Source organism: Papaver somniferum, chromosome 2 (assembly GCF_003573695.1).
Source record: "Papaver somniferum cultivar HN1 chromosome 2, ASM357369v1, whole genome shotgun sequence".
NCBI lineage: Eukaryota > Viridiplantae > Streptophyta > Magnoliopsida > Ranunculales > Papaveraceae > Papaver > Papaver somniferum.
Genome location: NC_039359.1, coordinates 64952077 through 64973614, shown reverse-complemented (window position 1 = coordinate 64973614; position 21538 = coordinate 64952077). Strand labels below are relative to the sequence as shown.

General features: G+C 36.2%; 1 protein-coding gene and 1 long non-coding RNA gene across 6 annotated transcripts; one reads left to right on the top strand and one right to left on the bottom strand.

Moving 5' to 3' along the window:
• Positions 1 to 697: 697 nt before the first annotated feature.
• LOC113353429 lies at positions 698 to 3328 on the bottom strand. 2 transcript variants are annotated; one of them, XR_003361281.1, is made up of 5 exons: positions 3254 to 3328; positions 2825 to 2852; positions 1481 to 1825; positions 1276 to 1363; positions 698 to 1048 (listed from the first exon to the last, which is right to left on the bottom strand). It is a non-coding gene; the product is annotated as an uncharacterized LOC113353429 (long non-coding RNA). The 2 variants fall into 2 exon arrangements; XR_003361282.1 differs by having other exon boundaries at positions 1548 to 1825.
• A 12245-nt stretch (positions 3329 to 15573) lies between these two features.
• On the top strand, positions 15574 to 21229 carry LOC113347869 (beta-galactosidase-like). 4 transcript variants are annotated; one of them, XM_026591549.1, is made up of 18 exons: positions 15574 to 15848; positions 16226 to 16434; positions 16509 to 16575; positions 16679 to 16771; positions 16876 to 17019; positions 17170 to 17258; positions 17373 to 17478; positions 17581 to 17668; positions 18266 to 18384; positions 18470 to 18634; positions 18752 to 18924; positions 19064 to 19173; positions 19284 to 19393; positions 19505 to 19615; positions 19697 to 19807; positions 19893 to 20098; positions 20204 to 20540; positions 20635 to 21229. In XM_026591549.1, exons 1-18 carry the CDS (start codon positions 15687 to 15689, stop codon positions 20743 to 20745), a joined length of 2511 nt encoding a protein of 836 aa, XP_026447334.1. In that variant the 5' UTR covers positions 15574 to 15686; the 3' UTR covers positions 20746 to 21229. The 4 variants fall into 4 exon arrangements, with proteins under 4 accessions (XP_026447334.1, XP_026447333.1, XP_026447332.1 ...); XM_026591548.1 differs by having other exon boundaries at positions 19496 to 19615; XM_026591547.1 differs by having other exon boundaries at positions 16858 to 17019.
• The last annotated feature ends 309 nt before the right edge of the window (positions 21230 to 21538 follow it).

Below are 21538 nucleotides of genomic sequence, written 5' to 3'. Positions count from 1 at the left end.
TTTAATTGTTCAAAGTTATTCCTTAATAGCTAAGGGAAGAGAATCCCAGGATTGAAACATAAATAAGTTAAGAATTTTTTAATTAAGGTAATTAATTTTATTTTTGGAAAATAAGAATTAGTAATGTGCATTTACTAATTAGAGATTTTCTGAGAGATTTCGATCATTATTTTTGGACAGAGCATTTCCAGGAATTATGGAAACCGAATTTGTGCTTTAACGAATATCTTGAGAATATTTTCGGTTTTGGAAATTCCTTGGTGTCCAAACTTCCTTGTTTATAAATACTTGAAGTTTGCATTTCTAGCAAACTAATCCTTCGTAACAACAAGCTTAAAATCAAAACTCGTTACTAAGTATGACGAATGAAATTTGTGCCTTATAATCAAATACAGAATGTGTTATTAAGTATTACGGTTGTTGTATGTAATATACAATAATAGTGGATGTATGTCATAAAAAATGTTTTTTTTAAAAAAATAATTTTAAATTAATATTAATTTCAAAAAAAAAAACTATTTATTATAATAAACTAAATGTCCGCAATTTTCTCAGATTTCTTTTCCAGCACGACCCCGTATTCAGCTAAATTGGGATTTTGGTTCTAATTCAGCTAAGGAACTGAAACTAGATCAATTTATCTTAGTCATCTATATCTGGAGAAGAAAAAAAATCTAAAATGCAAATTCATTTGAAAGTTAATATACCTTAATTTTATTTCAAATATGGATTCAGGTTCACATTAACATCACAAACTCATATACACAAAAAAGGATAAACATCCAAAACATTAATACGGAATTCAATTTATTAAAATTATCACCTAATCCTGCCAGTCCAATTAGGTAGATTCTAGTATGATTTATCACAGTTTCTGGCCACCTACTAAATTATCTCCAAGTACTCCATCTGTATCGCATTTGCCATAGTTTCATCATCGCATTCTGGTTTTCCCTTTATAAAATCAATATAAACACTTGCAGCTGCTCAATTACTGAAGTTCATTCAAACAACAATAGCTATACGAAGGTATAGGGATCCCAATATCCTGTAGAACAAGATTCCAAGCTATTTTTAAATATTTCTTTATGTGAATCAATTACATAGACGAAATGATTAAAATCATCGTATTGCACAGATGAAATATAAATTAAATCAAAACTACTCATTGAGTTATGCAAGAAGACTGGAGGAATGAATTTAACCCTAGCAAGACCTAAGAATGGCACTACTTAATCATCAGAAACAATGTGTATATTCATGATGCATATATACCTGGAAGTCGCGCATCTTCAATTTAAGTTGTTGAAATCATGATTTGCCTCTGCTTTCTGCTAGCGCATTTGACTTGCAGCTTAGAAGACTGCAGAGTTAAAGTAAAACAACATACTTTCTATTAAAGATATAGTGGCTACAGAAGCATAGGCTGAAACAGGGGATCAAAGTACATGCATACAGCTTGAACTAAAGAATTACAAACCTTATATAGTGGAGGATGAACTAATTTCTTCTCAAGCACTAATAAATACACTTCCTAAGGCACAAACCTTGTCCAAGGAGGAGGATTCAGTGATGGTGGGACACCAGCAGTTATACTTGTCTTAGCAGCTACCTGAAGCCATTGACCTCCCATGCAACAACAGTAAATTGGTTGACAATTGGAACACCTTCCTAAGTTATGATTGCATCAACATCCAACAACCATTACTTGTTGTAAACCACTTTGATGTAGCACTATTTTGAGAAAGGGTCCACGAAGACCAGTGAAGTTGAACCGAGCCCGAGAAGAAAACATAACATGGGCAGAGGAAGTTTGGCCATCTAGCTGAAATTGTTGAAACCAAAAAAGGCTCAATTAGCAAGGATCCTTTAGGTGCAATTCAGATCTGGACTAAAACATAAACAACAAATATAAAGCAAGGCCAGATCAATAAACCTATGAATAACATGGCAATGAGAAGGTATTAAAGGATAGACTAACATGGCAATAAGTAGGTATTAAAGATAGACAATAACATTTCTACGTTACTGGTGAATTAGATTATCTATCTCAACTAAGCAAATCAAACTAACTTAATTAAGTTGTATTTAAATAAAATAAAAATCAAATAAGACATTATGTTTTGTTCGACTCACAGAATCGCCAAACAAACCATTTCAAAGGTCCATCATATCCTTGGCACTGGGATGGAAGAGTATAACCAACAAAAAATCTTAAAAGTCCCATAAAATAATAGTAAACCATACAATTAAGAAGATACAAGCCTATCTTGAATGAAAATTAAAGCCCATCTACTTGCTTTTTAAGTATGTGTACTAGGAAGTCGTCCCTGAAAATCTTCCATAGAGTAAAATACAAACAAAAGCTTATAAATTTTGCACCTCTGCTTTTCTTTTTTTCCCCAATCTCACTCTAAAAAATATGCACACAACTAGCAGCAACAAAACATGCAATGCCTACATCAACTACGACAGAAGGAGACCAAAACTCAGGGGTTTTGTAGGAAGCTAGTATTCAAACTCAACTGATCATTATCACCATAAAAGAAATGATGTCTAACTATCATCAGCGTCATCAAACCATCAGCAACATACATATAAGGATAATGGTTGTAGAATCAATACCTCCACCAACTTCAACTTTCATAGTACTACAAGTGATAGCTATCAGAAAGAAGGAGAAATAATCTTACAAAACCATATCTGAAGTACAATTTTCAACAACACACTACAATCTCAACTCAAACTCTAACACTACTGTGTACCATCACCATCATCAAGTTTCATAAACTCCAGGCTGATAATGATCAAGTAAAGCACATACCTCATTAATCACCCACATGTGTTGGAGCCTGCAAGCCAAAAGATTAACTCGGTTAACTTGAAACCCTCATAATTTCCGAAAACTGACTGAAACCCAATTTGAGTAATCAAAGTATATACCCTAACAAATAAAATTGAGATGGATCTTCCCTAACAATCTAAATGGAAATGGATCTTGCCACTAGAAACTGATGAATCGAAGTAAAAACCCGAATAATTTCTGAAATTGACTGATACTCTAATCAGTATTAGCTAGGGTTATTAACATTTAAAATATTCGTGAAGTCGTCTTCTTCTTAGTAATAATGTAATGCCTAACAACACCATTAAAAGAGAATAAAATCTTACAGAAACGAGATCGACATCGAGAGACAAACTGAATATCAATTCCAATTTAAAGATTAAAGATGAGGAAGGAATTGAAACTTACTCGATTACCTCCCTCGCCTTCTTCCGATGAGTTTAAGATGAAGGAACTGTGACTGGGAGAGAAAGATAGGTTTAGTATTATTATTATCGAGTTTTGGGGCTCTTCTTTTTGGGCCTTTTTTTTATTTAAACAAATGATACTTTTCTTTTTAACTCAGCTCTTTTGGGTTTTGGGTTTTCTTTCGATTTGGGGGTTCGTTAGATCTGAACCAATATGTATCTGTATGAAAGACGTACGGCAAGTACGCTGGTAGGTAACCATGCTAACCATTTCAGATGCATTTTGCTAAGCGGGTGGCTAACCATTTTGGCACATGATAAAATAATAATGATGGGCGTATAGAGACTAAAGTATATGAAGGATTTATTTTGTAATTTAATATTCTATCATTAAATCACACACCTACTAAATTACCACGTTTTAGAATGACAACTTTTTTACGTTAAATGGTGGACCCCATTATTTTCAGGTTATATGATGGTATTTATTCGTAATACCTTAATCACGTAAATAATCTTCCATTTAAAAACATCATTTACAGCCCTTTCTGGACGAGTGATTTATGTTAAGATAAACAGAAGAGCCTTTGTCCGACTCATATCACTTGGTTGAAGAGATTTGATACCAAACAGATTTGTTGTTCCTTTACTGTTTGGAATACGAACCAAAGGAATTGTTCCAAGTACGTGACTTATTTATAAGTTGGAGGCGTGGGAGTACAGAGGGAACTAGGTGAACTATAGGTTTAGTTGCTTGGTCTCAACTATATGAAGTTAGGTGTAATTTTGTGTAGCGGCTTAATTCTGAGAGTATCCAATTTTGGACAAGGTCCCGGGGTTTTTCTGCATTTGCAGTTTCCTCGTTAACAAAATATTGCTGTGTCATTTACTTTATATTTTCGTATTATAATTGTTTTATTATAATTAAAGTAAATTACACAAACGTTAATTCCTATTTACTTGATAAGTGAATCCTATTGTGTTTGGTTAAGTCCGAACCTTTTTATCAAGTAACATACTTCGTTGTTGTATTGTCTCGATCTCGTATCCATAGACGATCACACGAAGTGTGAATCGATCAGTTGTATTGTCTCGACTCAGTCCATAGACAATCACTTTCGGAGAAAGGACTTATAGGTAGGAAAATTTTTAGCTTGAGGTATATTTGGGTACCCTCGCCTTTTCACAGGTCCCCCTAAAAGTTTAACGCCGTTACTGGGCCTGCCAATATCAATATGGAATACGCCTTCATCACCTCTTCGTGGATCAATTGAGGGCCAAAAGACTTAAGTTTTCTTAATATTAAGATGTAGACCCCTACTCGGCCCTTCAGATTCTATAATGCTCAAATATTTGGGCACCTCAAGTGTATTGCCGATGATAGTTCCATCATCAAGGTACCAGGCGTGCAAATCAATCTTACAACGAGAGGAAATAGACTCCACAAGCGGATGAAGTGTCAGAGCAAACAAAAGGGTACCGAGAGGGTCACCTTGTATAACACCAAGTGATTTATTATAGTTTAACTATAAATTAGTGATTTATTATTGTTGCTGGTGGTTTTTAGATTATGGTTAAATTGTAAAACCTTGCATCTGACGTGACGTCACTCTGTAAAGAAACGGAGCCATGAGTGTTAACCTCTTCAATGGCATATTTATTGAGCCGTTCAATATATTTACATGAAATTTATCCAGACTGGCGCATGTAGCAACCATCCCAGATGTTATGTAAATTTCGGCGCCTTGCCTATATTCACCTAATATAAGTTTATTTGAATGTTTTCTATGCTATGTTCCCCCGGCCGAGCCCTTAATGTTGATATGGCATGAAAATTTGTGTTCACTCGCAGCAGAGTAGCACGAATTTCCAAATATCAAGGATAAGGTCTTTGCATAAGGTATTCAATCAGAAAGCATGTTGTTATCTGGCAATGAACTTAAAGAACTCTGTGTCAACACATAGAATTCAACCAATTACTTTTGCGCCTTGCGCAGTGTACCAAACCTTGCTTATCGAAAATAAGCCTAGGAAAACTAGGTAATTAATCCTCCATGGATCAGTAGGTGCAAAACCTTGCCCAGAATCGGAAACAGGGAGCCGCGACAACAAAGGGAGGCGTGGCCATGCCTTAGGCCAAACCGGCGCCACTTTGCATTGGCCATGCTCCATGCCTAACTGTACCTATTTCCCTCGACCAATCAGGTCGCATTAAACCCGCCACGGTGCAGTGGAAGTGTGGCCACGCCCTTGCTTGCCGGCCCCTGATAGACGCATTTATGTGTCTAATATGTCTCTATTGTATGTATTGTTAGTGCTCAATTTTGTATTTATTGTGTTCTTTTATGTCTTTGTAGGCACCTTTGGAAAATAAACATTTTTGGCGAAATCAGCTCGAAAAGCAGTGTTTTACACCCCTGAGAAAATTACGAAAGGCACCCCAGAAATGCACCGGAAACGTCCCAGAAATGTACCAGAGGATCCCAGAAAAATTACCATTTCCACCCCAAAATTACTATTTCCACCCAAATTATTATTCACACCCCAGCACTCTGGATAAGGGGCACCTTCTTCAACAATCTGAATTTGTGTTTTGGCGGGAAATGAAGTTTTCAACTGGCAGAATTGTGATCGTCAAAATGAATGGGTTAGAGTGCGATTCAATCGCTCAAACTTGGTAGGAAGTTATGATTTAGCCTAAGGAAGATAGTTTGGGTGTTGAATTTGATCGGAATTGGCTGGAAATATCGATTTGATTCTCGAGCTCAAAATAGAGCTACACGGACTGAACACACCATATACATGTTGTTGTGTGTGTTTCTGCTATGCATGGAAGTGATTAAGGGACGTTCGACGACTTACTAGGCGTGGGAGAGCTGAATTGGAGTGTGCAGAACCAATTCTAACGTGTGGCAGAGTTAATTTTGGAAATTATCGTTATTATTGGCAGCGGAAAATAATCGGATTAAATGGAGAATATACGCAAGTAATGTTGGGATTTTTGGTCCTAAAACACTATAAATAGGCTCTTTGGGTCTACTAGAGAGTTTGTCGAGAGTTGGGAGAAGAGAGGAGAGAGCAGGAAGCAGAAATCACGAGTTGAGTTTCTGCTGCTGCTGCCATTGATGAAAGCCAAGAACACGAAGAATGGACTTGCATAGACAGTCGTTCTCCAACAGTGTTTACGACGCAGAGCGGTGGGTCGTAGTTTGGGTTTTGCAACAACATAACATTTGTATCGTTCTTCTTGTAACAGTTGAACAGCGCCTTTGCAACAGTTATTCCTGTTGCAATTTTTCTGGTCAATTGTTTTACTCCCTTTAAATCAACTTTTGAGCTTTATACATGTATTTTGAGATTATGATTAATATGAGGAGCTAAACCCCAACACTGGGGCGATGGAGGAATCCTTAATTCATCTATGTGGTAATTTTATTTAATTCTATATTTACTTTTTGCACCAATTTTAATTGAATTAAGATTTTAATTAATTATTTGTGATTTCATTTGATGGTTTATGCTTAGTCCTAGGGATTCTTGATATGCCATGCTTAAGAAATACAAGTAATATTTTATAAAATCTACTTTGACAAAGAATAGAGTTAATATTCATTTTGTTTTGAATTATAATTGCCTAGAATTAATTTCTGAACCATTTAAGAAATGAATTTGGCCGAATCCTAAGCCCCAGTAACTCTCACCATTGTTAATATTTTATTGTATATTTTTTTTTTATTTTTTTTTATTAAGTCTAAAAAAACTATCCTTCACAAATCCGAGAGTTTGAACCTTCATTACTACAACCAGAGAAAATATTTAATCATTTTGGCGCCGCCGACGCGGATTTGTGCTTAGGTAGAATTTTTAGGTTTTTATTATTTTTTATTATTTTATTTGTTCCTTTTTACGTTTCTTTTTTTGTCTTTGATTTACAGGTTCGAAGTGGAATCCTAAGGACTTGGGAACAAAAAGCTTAAAGCTAAAAGCTAAAGGAGAAGAAAAAAAAGACATAATTTTTTTTTTAGGATTTAATTTTTTTTTTTTTTTTTTGTATATAGCTTTTATTTATTTTTTTTAGAATTTATAAACAGGCTTTATTTTTCATAAATTTTGTATTCTTTTGGACTTTTTATTTGGACTTTATTCTGGACAATTGAACTTTATTCTTTTTTTAACCCTACGGAAGGGTATTATTAAAAAAAAAAATTTTTATATAAACTGTGTGCAGGGAAGGACGACGATTACTATATCGTATCGGCCCCTCGGGTTCGTACACGGCATAGGAGTCGTGGCCCGAGTCGACGACAACGGTTCATCGCCCGTCTGGTACGGGAGGTAAGTCCAATCGAAACACCCGCGAATCTCCTGCAAGCGGGTTACTGTCTGCCTTAAGGTGATAATTGTTTGAGGACGAACCAGACTGTTTTTAAATTCCTAGTAAAGGGCAAGGCCTGGCGAATACAAGATAAGGGTTCGGATTTCATCACGCTCCCTTCTTGCCCGCCTTAGGAAAACGAAACCTAACGCGAACCCAAGCTTAAAACTTGACTAGAACGAGACCGATAGGGTAACGCGCTTATTAGGAAAAAATTTCGAAGGATATTGGTTACTTTCTTTAAGCACACTTCAAAGTTCATGATGGTTTCTGTGAGTTGAATGCGTAACTGCGCCGCCTTCTAATGCGGTGAGGCCTTGGGTATCAAAGCTCTACTAAGCTTCCCTCGTCTCTATTCAACTTACTTTGACTCGGATTGACTCCAGAGGGGTTTGCTCAAATTGCAACGAATTCCCTTTCGAAAGATAGAAGCTGGTCTAGAAACAATCTAAGTGGAGCCATCATGCTTTTTGTTTGCTAGAATTTATAGGTTTGATTTGGTCGAGTCAGCCTTTGTTGTGATTGTGTAGAATTCTTCTGTAGTTTGTGTTTCCTCGGTGATGAATCCTTTTCAGGAGACGCCACCTGAGATGACGTTACGAGAATATATGAGTAGAAATTCTCGTTATCAAGAGACGTCTTCGAAAATGACTCTTGGTGAATATATGTGTGGGCAGCGATGTATGGATACTCCAACTTTTATTGAGGAATCACCTCTAACGATCTATGAGAAATATTATAAACATAGACCATGTAGTTGGAAACAAAGCTTGAGAATTATTGAATTTCAAAAATTATATGATGATGATGAGGATGATGGTGATGATGATTATAATGATATTTCTAGTTCAAATCCAAATAATTTTAACAATTATTTACCTATTCAAAAGGACGAGGATTTGACTAGAAATACCCCCGTTTTAGACGATGATTACGAAACCGATGATGGTTTAGAGGAACCAGTTTATCTTGAGAGTACTGTTTTCGATTCAAACGATTTAGAAACAATAGTCTTAGATGAACTCGTAGAGATTAGCGAGGATGAACCTGACTTAGAAAAATCAATTGCCGACCTAGAAATTAGGGAGGTTATGACCAGTCTATCTAGAGACGCCGAAAACTCTAAGTTTGGGGGTAAGTATCATTCTCCATGTGCTTTAACTCTTAGTAAGGTCCCTCACTTGGGACTTGACATCAATGCCTCAACCATCTTACAAGATTATCTTCATAATCGTTTTCCAGAACCTAATGATATCCAACAAGAGTCTCAACTGTTAGAAACCCATCCTCTGGTTGATGTGGTTAACCCAGGCAATAATACCAAGATTGATTTTGTTTTCCCACCAAATAGTTTTCTTCCAAATGTGGGAACTTATAGATTTCAAATGTGTCGAATATTAAGTTGTGAGACTAAACCTAAATGCCTTAGGAAATTAGAATCGACACGTTTGCTTAAGAATGACCACTACTCTCATCGTGGTCAATTATGTAAGTCATATATGATTGACTTAGAGGATCCGCAATTATTTAGGTTATTACTTCGTGATTCTAAGTTCTTATTTGAGTTTTTCCAGACTCTAGGACCTAGTAATTTAGATCCAATCTATGAGGAAATGCATCCAAGAAAAATATTTTATTTAGACCCTTTCATAGAACCTGAACCTGAACCACAATTAGATATAAATATCTTAATCAGGAAACTAGGTAAGGGCACGCTAGTCTTGTTCATTTTCTTGGTTCACTGCAATTTCCTGTTGTCATCTCTTTTTGGTTTTAAAGACCCGCAGTTATTCCGGCTACTGTTATACGGTTCGAGTTGACTAAACCTTTTCTAAGTCTGCCTGAAGACTTTAAACTTAGCATTTTTTGGGAGGTAACCCAATCTCATGCAACACGGTAATATCCTTCCTTAACTATTTTGCTTCAAATAGTAACCGTTTCTCCTTGTTCATGCTTTTAATTTCATCTTTAGAACATTGAGGACAATGTTAGATTTAAGTTTGGGGGTATGGGAGAAACTTTTTAGTTGCAATAAATAAACTCCAGAGCCTAGAAATTCATGCGTATTTAGGATGGCACTAACTAATCTAAGTGGATGGAAGCATTTTGGTTGTAGGAGTTGAAGAACCAATCTGAATAGATGGAAACATCTAAAGAGTCTATTCATAAAAGCACAGAGCTCAGGTGTTAGAAATAACATGATAGTTTCACCATATCTCGTTGAGTCCTTTTCACTTCTATTTTTATTTTATTTTATTTTTAAACCATGTTTCTCTAAGTGATAGGTGGGGCCCACGATTCAAGTTGTTACCAATGCTAGGATGAATTAGAGTGATTGAGTTACAAAAAAAAAAAAAAAGTGAAAAAAAAAAAGTTGAAAAAAAAGGTTGAAAAAAAAAATTGAGACCAGACCATTCGACCAAAAGGAAAATTCAATAAAGTCGACCACTGGTACCCTTGTATATGCCAGTTGTGTTGACCTAGAGTTAGGTTATCGACCACTGGTACCCTTGTATATGCCAATGTGTTGATATTAGTCAGACTAGTATCTCAATCCATTAGGATAGGTTCATTTTGGCCGAGGCCTTCAGACAGATATGGGAAACGCCGTTCACTTAGTAAACATCAAAACCATTTATGTTTTTCTATATCCATCTCTTAATCTTTCCATGTGATTAGTTTGACTCCGAATATGATGTCCATAGTGCAACTATATGAGTAGAACTCTGTCACTTATATATGAATTTTAGTATGCTTGAGTGAAAACTCGTGTACATCAATTGGAATTTCGCATCAGGGTACTTCCTCTTGTAGTCAATAAGTATGCCAACCAAGGAGATTCTTTAGTTCCTTCCAAGGTTCGTTGTAGATATCTAGGGTCTGGAGTATTAAGGTTTTGTGGGTCACCTCTGGTAAACCCTCCGGAGACAACACTCCGCCACTAGGGCCACCTAGGGGTTCAAATGATTTTCCTTTCTAGAATAAATTTGCTCGAGGACTAGCAAATAATAAGTTTGGGGGTGTTTATAGACGCATTTATGTGTCTAATATGTCTCTATTGTATGTATTGTTAGTGCTCAATTTTGTATTTATTGTGTTCTTTTATGTCTTTGTAGGCACCTTTGGAAAATAAACATTTTTGGCGAAATCAGCTCGAAAAGCAGTGTTTTACACCCCGGAGAAAATTACGAAAGGCACCCCAGAAATGCACCGGAAACGTCCCAGAAATGTACCGGAGGATCCCAGAAAAATCACCATTTCCACCCCAAAATTACTATTTCCACCCAAATTACTATTCACACCCCAGCACTCTGGATAAGGGGTACCTTCTTCAACAATTTGAATTTGTGTTTTGGCGGGAAATGAAGTTTTCAACTGGCAGAATTGTGATCGTCAAAATGAATGGGTTAGAGTGCGATTCAATCGCTCAAACTTGGTAGGAAGTTATGATTTAGCCTAAGGAAGATAGTTTGGGTGTCGAATTTGATCGGAATTGGCTGGAAATATCGATTTGATTCTCGAGCTCAAAACAGAGCTACACGGACTGAATACACCCTGTACACGCTGTTGTGTGTGTTTCTGCTATGCATGGAAGTGATTAAGGGACATTCGACGACTTACTAAGCGTGGAAGAGCTGAATTGGAGTGTGCAAAACCAATTCTAACGTGTGACAGAGTTAATTTTGGAAATTATCGTTATTATTGGCAGCGGAGAATAATCGGATTAAATGGAGAATATACGCAAGTAATGTTGGGATTTTTGGTCCTAAAACACTATAAATAGGCTGTTTGGGGCTACTAGAGAGGCTGTCGAGAGTTGGGAGAAGAGAGGAGAGCGCAGGAAGCAGAAATCACGAGTTGAGTTTCTGCTGCTGCTGCCATTGATGAAGGCCAAGAACACGAAGAACGGACTTGCATAGACAGTCGTTCTCCAACAGTGTTTACGACGCAGAGCGGTGGGTCGTAGTGTGGGTCTTGCAACAGCATAACATTTGTATCGTTCTTCTTGTAACAGTTGAACAACGCCTTTGCAACAGTTATTCCTGTTGCAATTTTTCTGGTCAATTGTTTTACTCCCTTTAATCAACTTTTGAGCTTTATACATGTATTTTGAGATTATGATTAATATGAGGAGCTAAACCCCAACACTGGGGCGATGGAGGAAGCCTTAATTCATCTATGTGGTAATTTTATTTAATTCTATATTTACTTTTTGCACCAATTTTAATTGAATTAAGATTTTAATTAATTATTTGTGATTTCATTTGATGGTTTATGCTTAGTCCTAAGGATTTTTGATATGCCATGCTTAAGAAATACAAGTAATATTTTATAAAATCTACTTTGGCAAAGAATAGAGTTAATATTCATTTTGTTTTGAATTATAATTGCCTAGAATTAATTTTTGAACCATTAAAGAAATGAATTTGGCCGAATCCTAAGCCCCAGTAATTCTCACCATTGTTAATATTTTATTGTATATATTTATATATATATTTTTTATTAAGTCTAAAAAAAATTATCCTTCACAAATCCGAGAGTTTGAACCTTCATTACTACAACCACAGAAAATATTTAATCAGCCCCCTTTCCATCGACCAATCAGGTCGCTCTAAATGCGTCACATGCATTTAGAATGAGGCCAACCCCATGATGCTTGTCGGGCCCCCTTTCCATCGACCAATCAGGTCGCTCTAAACTTGCCACGCTCACATCAGAAGTGTGGCCACTCGTGTTTGGATGGCCCCTTTTCTTGACCAATCAAGTCGTTCTAAACTCGTCACCATACATGAAAGTCCAAACGCACCCTGTCACGCCACCATACTAACTGGCAAGCCAAACACGCCCTGCCACAACAACATATTAATCGGCATGCCAACATGCCACTCTGCCGCAGTAACATGCCAATGTGCCACAAATGACGCCACTACGTGCTAATCCACTTTCTGTTCGTGGACAATGCCATAACGGACTCCAATTAGGATTTCATGATAGAAACAAGACTTTTGCAAAAGAAGTCTATATCATTCAGTTATGAACTGTTGTATGACACCCATTTCCATACTAGCAGATCCTAGAATTCTCGAATGGAAGATAAAAAAGAATTTTGATTAAAGATACTCCCTCCGTTCTTTTTTAATAGGCCAGTTTTGTTTTTAGCGAAATTTAAGGAAATTAAGAGAACTAATCATTGAAAGTGGTCCTCATGACACTTGTCAATAAAAGAAGTGAAGTGAAATGGTCCCCATGATACTTGTTAGCAAAAGAAGTAAAGTGAAGTGGTCCACATGACACTTGTCATCAAAAGAAGTTAAGAGAAAAGTGGTCCCAAAAAATTAAAATAACATTTGACTTTCCCAATTAGGAAACTGGCCTATTTTTTTGAAACTTTTATTTATAGAAACTGGCCTATTAAAAAAGAACGGAGGGAGTACTTAATTTCACGCTCAATTTTAGTGGGACATTTTTCGATTGAATAATTCTAGGCACACCGCGGTTTTCAACCGCATTTTCTCCCGAGAGAGAATCTGATGGACAAACATAAAACTCTCTGATATTGGGATTGTAGCAGTGGAAAAGGCCCGCAAATTTTCTCATATGCAAGAGATTTTTGGGAATTTCTCTCGAGAGATCCATCATACCTGTTTTTGGTTCCGCCAATGACGTGCATTCATCTTTTTTATTAAATTTAATGCCACATAAGATAACACGTCACGACAAAGGAAATACGGAAGGGATTAGGAATCCGTATAGTTTGTTCATATATCATTTACTTTTTGATCTCTGTAATCAAAAACATAAAGAACTAGTTTGTATACAATTTCTAAACCACCTTTAAAGACAAAAAGTCTAATTTTTTGTAACCCAGGGGCTGAAGGAATCATCAGGGGGGCTGAATCATCATGGGGGCTGAATCATCATAGGGGCTGAATCACAATAATAATATCTATCTAGTTGGTTACGGGATGTTCAAATGGTATTGTAAATTATCTAAATTCCCCTCCCCATTTTTTAACCTAAATCAAACTAAATTAAAAATCTGTTTTCTTTACTCTTCTTTCATCTTCTCTTCTCCATGAGCCAAAGGAGCTCAACATTACTTCAATATGATTGTAGTGATATATTCAACCACATCCTCCAATAGTTGAAGAACAACAATTTCAAAGCCCTAATCCATCAGACAAATTAACGGTAGTGACTTATATGTTTTGAGAAATTCATTTAGGGTTTTGTTTATTTTGTGTTCGATTTAGGTTAGAAAATTTAAATTGCAAATTAGTGTTAGAGATGAAAACTGAAGTTCAAAATTAGGGTTCATGTGTGTTACGGTTTGTTATAGTTCAATTACCAACCGTAATTTTAGTTTTTGATGCGGTTACGGTTTGTAAGTGATGAACTACGAACCGCAGACGAGAAAATCTAAGAAAGAATGTTCAGTTGTGATTCATATTTGCAACCGTTGGTGTCGACACCACCATTACGAACCGTAAATTTTCTTGTATGTCTCACAGAAATTCTATGGCTAATACCTATTAACTGTAATTTAGTTACGGTTTATAGTTTTACCACCATTATCATCCGTAGAATTTTCCAGAACTTTGTTCTCAAAAAGCATTTTACGGTTCAAAATTTTAGTTGACATACCAACCGTAAACTAGTTACGATTGGTCCCGATACTCTATTTACAAACCGTAATTGGTTACAGTTGGAATGAAGATTACAGAAACATCAACTGTAACCAAATTACGGTTCATATAGAGCAGACTAACACCAACCATAACTTGTTTTATGATTGTACTTTCCCCAAATTTAACCAGTTACGGTTGGTAGTTCATCAATTACGAACCGTAACTCACAGTTACGGTTGGTTACGTGAAAAACACCAACCGTAAGTCTCTCCGAAAATCTAAAAGTTTTGAGCTTTTTATATATTTTAGATAATTTTGAGCAACAAAAATCTATCTGGATCTATGTTAGAGGTATACGTGGTCATATAAAGATTTACGCATCTCAAGTTTGTCGCTTGAATCACTCATTTTGGTTGAGTGAATCCAAACCTAGGGTTTCAAATATATCACAAAAGTTTTTCTTTTTTTCTTTGATTTTGTTTTAGAATAAATATAATAGAAACTTGATTATCAACACTAAACTATGTAAGGGTTAATTAGTTATTATCAAATGAATTGATAAACCGCTTTTGAAATTACCATCTAATGACCCTTTTTATCCTATTATGTCAGTCCCTCTAATGGTTTCTTCAACCCTATAACATGTTACAATTTTTTATCCAATGATTCTCTAAAGACCGAGAGAAAAAATCAGGCTAAAACCGCCTCTCACGGTTTGTTTTTTTTTGTGCGGGTCCCAATAGATCCTTCCTCTCAGAAGTCGTGCAAGTGGTGGTTTGTGAGTGGCGGTTTTCTTTGGGTGGTTTTTCTCGGGTCGTTTATACTTTGTGTTTTTTACCAAGCAATTTACTTTTTGCTTTTGACTTGAAGAAATGACTTTTGTTTTTGGCACCCGAACACCTTAGGTGTTAAGACCTGGCTACTGAATGTGGCACTGTTGCTATGTTTATCTTTTGTAACATTTGCTACTGCTAGTAACAACTAAATATACCATCGACTCTGAGAGTCTTGTTTTGTCCCATTCTTTTTTAACGAGTTTCATCCTTTTAATTTATTTTATTTGGAGTCTATATAATGGGAGACGAAAGTGGTAGTAGCAATCACTCTAATGCAAACACTCTTGCTGTTCATAAACTATGGATTAGATAAAATTCCACCTAATTAGTAATCTTATTAATTTAAAAATAAATAGAAAATTCAGTTTCTTCAATTGGATTGTATTAAATTCCACCTCACTAATGCACAGTAGGTCCTGCAAACTCCCACCTATTTATACTTCAAAACTTCGATTTTTTTCTTCAAACCAAAACCAAAGAAAACAAATGAAAACCCCTTTAAATCTCTTCTCTTTGTTGTGAAGAAATCAACATAAGCAGAGCAAAACAAAAGCATCATTTGAGAAACAAGGAGAAAACTAGTGCAGTACAGGAATGGCAAAACCAGTAATGTGGTGGAGCTTGTTATCACTAAGTTTCCTTCTATCATCTATTACAGAAGCCTCTATAACTTACGATAGTAAATCTATAATCATTAATGGACAAAGAAGAATTCTTCTTTCTGGTTCTATCCATTATCCTAGAAGCACACCTGAGGTATACACCTAATATTATACTTAATGGGGTTTGTCTAATCTCTATAAAAAAAAACTTGTTTCGTTTTCTTTCATTTATGTGGTTTTTACCAAATGATCATCTCTGGTCTCTATAATTAGTGATTTTTCTCCAAATTTCATGTAAACTTTGAAGCTTTTTCAAAAAACTCTGTTTCTCAATACTCTGTTTTCTCCCCTGTTTTTCTAAGCAGTGGATATATTAATTTATCTTGGGTGTTATTAATTTATTTTCTTCAATTGGGTATATTTGGTATTTTACTTTCTACAGTATGTCAGCTTTTACTCATTATTTTATTCATTTTTAGAAAAAAAATTCACTTTTTAATAAATTATTGTTTTTTGTTGGTGTGGTTTCAGATGTGGCCTGATCTTATTCAAAAAGCTAAAGATGGAGGTCTAGATGTAATCCAAACTTATGTTTTTTGGAATGGGCATGAACCCTCTCCTGGAGAGTATTACTTTGAAGGAAGATATGATTTGGTTAAGTTTCTCAAGTTGGCTCATCAAGCTGGTCTCTATGTTCATCTCAGAATTGGTCCTTATGTTTGTGCTGAATGGAACTTTGGGTAATCTCTCAAATCTATATCAATTTTTCAATTATTTTGAATCTAATGCAATGTTTGTGTGTTTTTGAATCCAGGGGTTTTCCTGTTTGGCTCAAATATGTCCCTGGCATGCAATTCAGAACAGATAATGAACCTTTCAAGGTTTGTATTTCTCTATTCAGATTACAAATTTTTCAGTTTTGGGGTTTATGAGTTACCAATATTGTAGTGTTGTTGATGAAGTTATGGATTTTTTGTAATGAAGGCTGCAATGCAAAATTTTACGACAAAAATCGTCGACATGATGAAATTTGAAAGATTGTTTGAAACTCAAGGAGGTCCTATTATTATGTCTCAGGTAAACAAATTGGTCAATTTGAGATTCTTGAAGTAGTTTATTGAGTTTGAGATGATTACTTACATGATTTGTAAATGGCATTTGAGACTTTTGTTGAATTGCAGATAGAGAATGAATATGGACCAGAAGAATGGGAAATTGGCGCCCCCGGTAAAGTGTACACGAAATGGGCAGCTGAAATGGCTGTAGGACTTGGCACTGGTGTCCCATGGGTTATGTGCAAGCAAGATGATGCTCCTGATCCAATTGTAAGTAACGTTGAACCTCTTGAACACTTTCCATAAAGTATCTTGTGTTATTGTCATGTTGAGCATATTTCGGTTAATATCTTGTGGGAGTATTTCTTGAAAAGCATCCATTTCTGTCGTCTCTAACTTAGCTTTGTCCACTTATGATAGATAAATGCTTGCAATGGTTTTTACTGTGATTGGTTCACTCCCAACAAGAAGTATAAGCCGAAGATGTGGACTGAAAATTGGACCGGCTGGTACACGACCCACCTATTACTCCTCAAGTTAGATTTCGTATTGTGTTTCTGTTCATGCACCTATTAAGAATTCAAAAGCTTATCATAACTTATAAAGATTTCTTCCGCTTACAGGTTTACAGGATTCGGTGGTGCAGTTCCTCATAGATCTGCTGAAGATATAGCGTACTCGGTTGCCAAATTTATACAAACTGGTGGATCATTCATGAATTATTACATGGTAAGGTTAAGCCGTAGTTGCATTTCTGATTTAAGTGTAGTTATAGTCCAAAAGGTGTTTATTTTTAATCTTTAACTTCTTCTTTTTGGCTTTATACTTCAGTTTCACGGAGGAACAAATTTCGGGAGGACAGCAGGTGGTCCTTTCATAGCAACTAGTTATGACTATGATGCCCCGATTGACGAATATGGTATGTTAATCAGAGGCTTTGCTTACCTTAATACCTGCTAAAAAATGATATAGCATTTGATAATACATTCATGTAACTAGACAAGAAACCTATCTACTTGTATGATGTTTTGGCTGTTTGCATAACATTGGTAGGAGTAGGAGTTGTAGGACTGACAATCCAAGTTATATTTTCTTTGGGACTCCGCATAAACTACTTTAGTATGAGGAAGAAGTCATAGGTTTGTTCCATACAGGGGAACCGAGACAACGGAAAAAAGGAGGGCTTTGTTTTTATCGATCCCAGTCAATTGTGACTTTCTGCATCCTCAAGTAAAGAGAGAAACTAAAACGGTTATAATGAAATGAAATTCCAATTTGAAAAATATTCGATGTTGTAGCTATTACATGGTGGTCTCTTATGTTAGTCTCATTCTCTGGACTATGACTGCTATATGTCAGCATGCCGCTTACAGTTAAGACAATGAGAATGACAGGGGACTTGCAATTTTTTTCGGTTCCTGACAGTTTAGATATCTTGCTTGCTAACAGAATTTTTTGGTTCTATATAATGGCAGGTTTGCTAATTTCTAATTACTATTTCTTCTCTCTTATGTAGGACTACCAAGGGAGCCCAAATATGGTCATTTGAGAGATCTTCATAAAGCAATCAAGCTTTGTGAACCAGCTTTAGTTTATTCCGAACCCATCAAAACAGTTCTTGGGAGCAAGCAAGAGGTTGTTTCATCGTTCTATAAACCTCGAGCAATACCACAGAGAAACAATATCTATACTTATATTTTCGCAAATGTTTCCTGTTCAGGCTTATGTCTTTAATTACCAGGCAGGAGGTTGTGCTGCATTCCTTGCAAACAATGATGCAAACTCCGATGTAACTGTTTCCTTCAGAGACTTAAATTACGACCTTCCTCCTTGGTCTATCAGCATCCTTCCAGACTGCAAAAACACCGTTTTCAACACTGCAAGGGTCAAAATCCAGCTATATCTCAGTTTGTTGCATGTCCCTGTTTCGTATTAAATGCCATGGTGATGTAGTCTTATGTATGCTACATTCTTTTGTTCTTAACACTGAATGTTTTAACAGGTTGGGGCGCAAAGTTCAGAGACAAAGATGACACCAGTGAGCAGGGGGTTTGCTTGGGAATCGTATAACGAAGAGACCACAGCCTACGATGACAAATCAGCTACAACAGGTGGATTAATGGAGCAGATAAATGTGACAAGAGATGCTTCGGATTATTTGTGGTACTCAACAGAGTAAGTAGTCATGACATTTAGACATTATGAACAATAAGTTAACAAATCAAAAAAATAAATAAATAAAGTATGGAGTATTTTGTTGTCTTTTTCTTCTTCTTCCTACTCCATCTTTACTAACCGATCTTCACATTTTTAGTGTCAAGATAGAGCCAAATGAAGCATTTTTGAACACTGGGAAGTATCCTGTGCTAACAGTGATGTCAGCTGGTCATGCTTTGCATGTTTTCATTAATGGCCAATTATCTGGTAAGCAAATATAATCCGACGAAAGTATATCACAAACAATACAATGTTTGAGATGCTTTGTTATCCACAAATTGATCTTTCCTCGAGTAATATTTTCTTTGATATTGCAGGAACTGCTTATGGGGGTTTGGATAACCCTAAACTGACATTTAGTAACAATGTGAAGTTGATTGTTGGCATTAACAAGATTGCCTTATTAAGTGTAGCTGTTGGCCTGCCGGTTAGTCTCTGTTCTGTTTCTCTTTCATTTCATGGCCCACCTTTTCATTTATTAGATAGTCGCAAGCAAATGGTACCATTCTAATGCTCTCTTGCGGGTAAGTTGACGCAGAGTGTTGGCAAACAATTTGAGACTTGGAATGCTGGGGTTCTTGGTCCAGTCACATTGACGGGTCTCAATGACAAACAAAGAGATTTAACAATGCAAAAATGGTCCTACAAGGTTTTTCTACTGTCTATTCCCTGCTTTGATTTCTGGACATGCCACAAAAATATTAAGATCTCCAAATTTGTTCCCTTGCAGGTTGGCTTGACTGGTGAAGCTTTAAATCTTAATTCGCTCAGTGGAAGTTCCTCAGTCGAGTGGATGAAAGGATCTTTGATAGCTCAAAATCAACCCCTAACATGGTACAAGGTGAGGTCCCTAGTTTCTTACAAGGAACAAACATCTACACAAGCCTTTTGTAATAATCTGGGCTAACTATGTCTCCTTTTTGTAGACTATTTTTGATGCACCAGGCGGAAATGATCCTTTGGCTTTAGATATGGGCAGCATGGGAAAAGGTCAAGTATGGATAAATGGGCAGAGCATTGGACGCCATTGGCCAGCCTATAAAGCATATGGAAAGTGTGGTGTTTGTAATTATGCTGGGGAATATAATGAGAAGAAATGCGCTAGTAACTGCGGAGAACCCTCACAAAGATGGTAAGATAATAAACCTTTTCATATTTTAGTTAACAGATACTTTTTTGTTTTGTTTTGGATAACTACGAGTTTTCTTTTGACTGATTTCCTGATGTTTATCTTTAGGTACCATGTTCCTCGTTCATGGTTGAACCCCACTGGAAACTTAATGGTTATTTTTGAAGAATTGGGTGGTAATCCAAGTGGAACTACTCTGGATGTAAAAGCTGTACAGATTGTTTGTGCTGATATTTATGAAGCACAACCATCACTGGCGAGTTATTTGGCGCTTGCCAATGGAAAATCTATAGTACCGTTGAAGCCAAAAGCCCATCTTTGGTGTACACCGGGGAAGAAAATTTCTACAATAAAGTTTGCAAGCTTTGGAACTCCCGAAGGAGTTTGTGGGAGCTTTAGGGAAGGAAGTTGTCATGCTCGCAAATCTTATGACGCTTTTCAGAAGGTATTCATAAGTTTTTGTTTTTCAACATTTGCGCAAATCTTTTTGCACCTAACCTCTGCTAGCATAAATTTTAACACACGAAATGTTATTGCAGAAATGTATTGGACAACAATCTTGTGCCGTAACTGTTAGTCCTGAGATTTTTGGAGGAGATCCTTGTCCAGGTACCAGGAAGAAGCTCTCTGTTGAAGCGATTTGCACTTAAAGAAGGTTATCAACATTACAAAGTGGATTCAAATAAATATTGCATACTAGTTTTTATTTCTCATACCAAATTACAGTTACTTCAGCAATATACATTCATGGTCATCAAGGACTATTGGTTTTGGTTATTGGCTTTAGCGGAAGGATGAAGTTGTTGCAGCATCATTTGGTGAGAAGCATATACACAGTGTGTCGAAAGATTGGAAAGAAGGTAAATGTATATAGAGTAGCTTTTGTTCATCAGACAAAGCCATTGAAGATTGAAAGCGAATAAAGGCATATTGCGACTGAAGATTTTTTTGCGTCCACATTCATGATCTGGTCTGTTAAAAGGAGAATGATTGGCAAGTTTTTAACTTGCAAGAATTGTGTTCTTATGCTGTTTAAACCTTCTTTAGTTGAAGCAAATTCTTTTCTTGCCTATTCTATAGAGTGATGTAAGAGTGATTTACATACAATAAGATTATTGAAGTTTATCATGGGTACTTTTGCTCTTCTTCATCTTCTTAATGTTTGATAATGCTACTTTTTTAGCATACAGGTTATGCCAAAACATATTGTCCAAGCCAAGGCATTCCAATTTGATTTTGGTCAGGTTTTAATCAGCGGAGACAAGAAATGTAGTTCACTTGAACCATTACTTTTTGTAGCACATAATCCATGTTAGAGTCGAAGTCTTGTAATATTTCATGGATCTTGGTCTAGTGTAACTTTCCTTTGCATGCTAAAACATGATTTCTGAGGCTAAAACATGATTTCTGAGGGAGGATACCAGTCTAGAGATCTAGCGGTCA

Excerpts from the sequence above, each read along its gene's own strand:
- LOC113347869 (XM_026591546.1), top strand. The coding sequence starts at position 15,687 with ATGGCAAAACCAGTAATGTGGTGGAGCTTGTTATCACTAAGTTTCCTT. Across the intron at positions 18,385-18,469 it reads TTCTTGGGAGCAAGCAAGAG|GCTTATGTCTTTAATTACCA; the intron begins GTTGTTTCATCG and ends TTTCCTGTTCAG. Across the intron at positions 19,394-19,495 it reads GTGTAGCTGTTGGCCTGCCG|TTGACGCAGAGTGTTGGCAA; the intron begins GTTAGTCTCTGT and ends CTTGCGGGTAAG.